Source organism: Triticum urartu, chromosome 5A (assembly GCF_056163025.1).
Source record: "Triticum urartu cultivar PI428250 chromosome 5A, HENAU_Tu73, whole genome shotgun sequence".
Classification (NCBI taxonomy): domain Eukaryota; kingdom Viridiplantae; phylum Streptophyta; class Magnoliopsida; order Poales; family Poaceae; genus Triticum; species Triticum urartu.
In genome coordinates, this window is record NC_141877.1 from 645,422,810 (window position 1) to 645,426,359 (window position 3,550).

Below are 3,550 nucleotides of genomic sequence, written 5' to 3' on the forward strand. Positions count from 1 at the left end.
ATCTATACTATCTATATAGTGTACGAGTTTTTGAATTTTGAATCCTAAGCCTAAGAAGCAATTTTGGCTGTTGATGATGTCAATCCTATGGTCCAAAGTGAAAGGATTCGCACCTACAGTGCTCACTGCACAAACACACTTCACTCTAGAGAAATCTCAACACTGCGGAATTGTTTATTGTTGGATGCTTCGACATTTTCTGTACGTGCAGTAGAAGTTGGCAGCCACTCCAATGTCCTGTGCTCCCATCTCCGATTTTCTCTTTCTTGGCATCATAGGATTTTCTGTGGCTACACACGATTAGTAGGGGATGGTGCAAGTGTGGCCAGTTATTGCTTTTCACGTGTGCACAATGCATCACAGGATTGGATTATATGTGTCCAAACTTTGTACCCCAGAATATTGCGTTTCTTAGAGAATATTATAACAGATTTGTTATACATTAGCTAAGTCACCTTGTGATTAGAGTATAACACGGTACAAATATCTGAGACTGATAATTTTTTGGCATGTGCATTTTCTTCTAAGTTTTGCAACTATAAAATACTATTCCTCCAAGAACAAATGTAATTATAAAATAATTCCTATTTACTGTATGCGTCATTAACAAATTTTTATTATGTTTGCACCAAAACCACCCACTGTAGGAGTGATAAGTGATAACTACCATAATAGCTTTACGTACAAACAAAACACAACGGTTGATTCGTTAGAATTTCCAAGAGCCATGTGTTTGATTTTCTTCTTTTGGAAAATTTGTATCCATGAATTGAACATTTCACGTGATGTGCACGTACCCGCGTACTAGTATCTATAGTACGTAGCGTCGATCAAGCATGAAGATAAGAAAGGACACTTCTCTCTATTAGGTAGCTAAAGATAGTGGGCTTTAGTACCGACCCAGGAACCGAGACAAATGGGCTAGTGTTGCGTCCTCGTGGATGTTTGTCTCCAGTTTGTATCGCTTTGGATAAGACAATAAAATAACGGTTTCAACCCAATATATGTGCAATTCGGAATGTTACTAGTGGTGTAAAATGCACGCAGCACGGCGACACAATTCTCCAAACATGGAAGGAATCAACGGACCACTGTGTGTACAGTACGAGAGGTGCTCGTCAGGGCTTGTTCATATGTGCCCATGCATATGTGTACCCAATCCTTGACCACTGTGTTCGTATAGCCCAGGACAAAACTTGATGAACAATTGTTGTCAGGAAACAGCTAAAACATACACGGAAACAAAAAGCTGTAACAGTGCCCAACCAAATACAACAACAGATTGGTATCTTTTCAGGTCGGCCAAATCCCAATACTCCATTCCATACATTGATACATACATGCATGCATTACACTCACGGACACACACCCAACTATTACAATCTGGTTACAAACAGTTGAACTTTGGATAGTACTACTATTCAAAACATTTAACATAAACACTATACTACATTAATTCATGCAGATATTTTTCAAAACAAATCAAGCAAAGATATGCAAACATAGAACACAAAGACGATTACAAAATTACAATTACAAACAGCTTCTTCTGCATGCTTGATAAATTGACGAGCTCGATCTACAGACACCTTCCTCCATAGCCTGCACTCGTGAACAATGCCCGCTTGATCTCGTCAGTGCTTGTCACTCGGCTCCTCCCTTCCTCCTATATACACCACAGACACCATGCATCGATGATTGAATTATAATAGTGCAGAAAACATGTACACTCGGCCAAGAAATTAATGGAAAATTTTGCTCCTCCAAAAAAAGACACACGATAATTCCTTACTTGTGAGCAGGATGCCTTCATGACCAAGTCGCCGAAGCAGCTTACAACGCACTGCTCGATCTCCAGCCCCAGCACGTCCAGCGCACTCACCGTCGAGATCAGCACGCCGGGGCTTGTGGCGCAGCAGATGTCGATCCTCGTTTCGCCGTCGACCTGCTTCTCGATGACAAACTGTGTGGATAACAATCAGTTCAGAATTTATGTCTGGATCCTGTAATTTGATCAGCTGCCTGAGAGAAGTGTGTACCTTGGTGGAATTCCTCATCGGCATCTCCTCGCTGCTAACGCCGGAGAAATTCTTCCTGGTGTTCAGCAGGTTCAGCTCCTCCGGCGTGGAGCCGATCTCCTCCTCAAGGGTTTTGATCCGCTCGGTTAGCTCATTCACGTAGTCTATGGTGTCCCCGAGGATCGAGGTCCTATCCATCTACAGATTGATCGATTCATTCGATCTAAACATGTTAACTATGGTCCACAAGTCACATTGATAACTGATACTCGATAGAAATTAACTAATTAGGTCACAGGAGACAGGACAAATGCGAGTTGCGATTTGCCACACACACCTTGGTAATCTTGGGCACGATGGAGCGGAGCATGGAGAGGCGGTCATTGAGACGCTTCCGGCGTCGCCTTTCCGCCATGAGGTTCTTGGACGTAGTGCCGCCGTTGAGCTTGCTTCTAGGGTGGGCGCCGGAGAAGACGCCCCTGGTCATCTCCGAGCCCTCCCCGGCGACACCTGCGAGCACAAACGGCGGGGACGACGACGACCCGCCACCGCCGTGATGCAGCTTGCTGCCACTCGTGCCGTTCTCGGCCATGGCGTCGTGGAGGGGATACTGAGCCAGCGACTGGCCGACACCGTGGACGACCCCAGGCCCAAGGACGACGCCGGCGCTGCTCCTGTAAGGGTTGCACACTTCGCTGAGGCAGTCGAAGTTGAACTCCTCGTGCGGCCGGTGCGGAGGCGCGGCCTGCGGTGGCGCCATGGGCTGTTGAAGAAACGGTCCGGCTATGTCCGTGCCGCTGCTCGCCTCCGCGCCCTCGCCGCCGTAGAAGAGGAGGTCGCTCGTCGTCATCATGCCGCTGCCCTGGTACGCCGGCCACGGAGCCGGAGCCGGCGCCGGCGCCTCCTCCCGGGGCAGCGACATGAGCTCGTCGAGGAAGGACTGCTCGTCAAGCTGATCCATGCCGCCCGAGCTCTAGACTTGTGTAGTAAGGTGTACTATAGCACAGCTCTAGAATATGCTTGCTTCCCTTAATTTCTCTCCCAGCTAAGTTGCGTAAACTCCTGACGCTTATACTCCCACTCCCAGCAAGCAACACGGGCAGTAGCTAGCTAGCAGTAGCAGTAGCACTGTAACAGGTCCACACGACACGGCCAACTTGCAGCTAGCTAGAGTCCAGTGGCAGTGTAGGGCTGGGGCAGGAGGGGGATCACGGAAGGAAGCAACCTGGGAGTTCAATGCGGTGTGACAAACCCAAGCGACAATCATTCCTTGGCATCAACTGGCTAGTCACTGATCTTTGGTGTGGTCACGCCTGGCTGGCTGCACCGGGTTGGTCAGGCAGAAAATGGCCAAAGCTACCCTGAGAATGGAATGGAATCTCGCCGTTATTTTAACTCTTTGGGACCTTTGGTTGCATGTATATGGCTTTTCAATTATATAAAAAAATGAGACCAACCAAAGACTAACTCTCGTTCACTTTTTCTTATAAAAGAAACTCTGAAGCCTTTTCAATAATCGTCATGTTGGTTTC

At 47.3% G+C, this 3,550-nt stretch overlaps 1 protein-coding gene across 1 annotated transcript; it reads right to left on the reverse strand.

Annotated features, from left to right (window-relative positions):
* Nucleotides 1–1,240: 1,240 nt before the first annotated feature.
* Nucleotides 1,241–3,120, reverse strand: LOC125506344 (transcription factor BHLH3). Its single transcript, XM_048671183.2, has 4 exons — nt 2,356–3,120; nt 2,040–2,216; nt 1,793–1,963; nt 1,241–1,666 (listed from the first exon to the last, which is right to left on the reverse strand). The coding sequence occupies exons 1-4, from the start codon at nt 2,977–2,979 to the stop codon at nt 1,580–1,582; spliced, it is 1,059 nt and encodes a 352-aa protein (XP_048527140.2). The 5' UTR covers nt 2,980–3,120; the 3' UTR covers nt 1,241–1,579.
* Nucleotides 3,121–3,550: the final 430 nt, after the last annotated feature.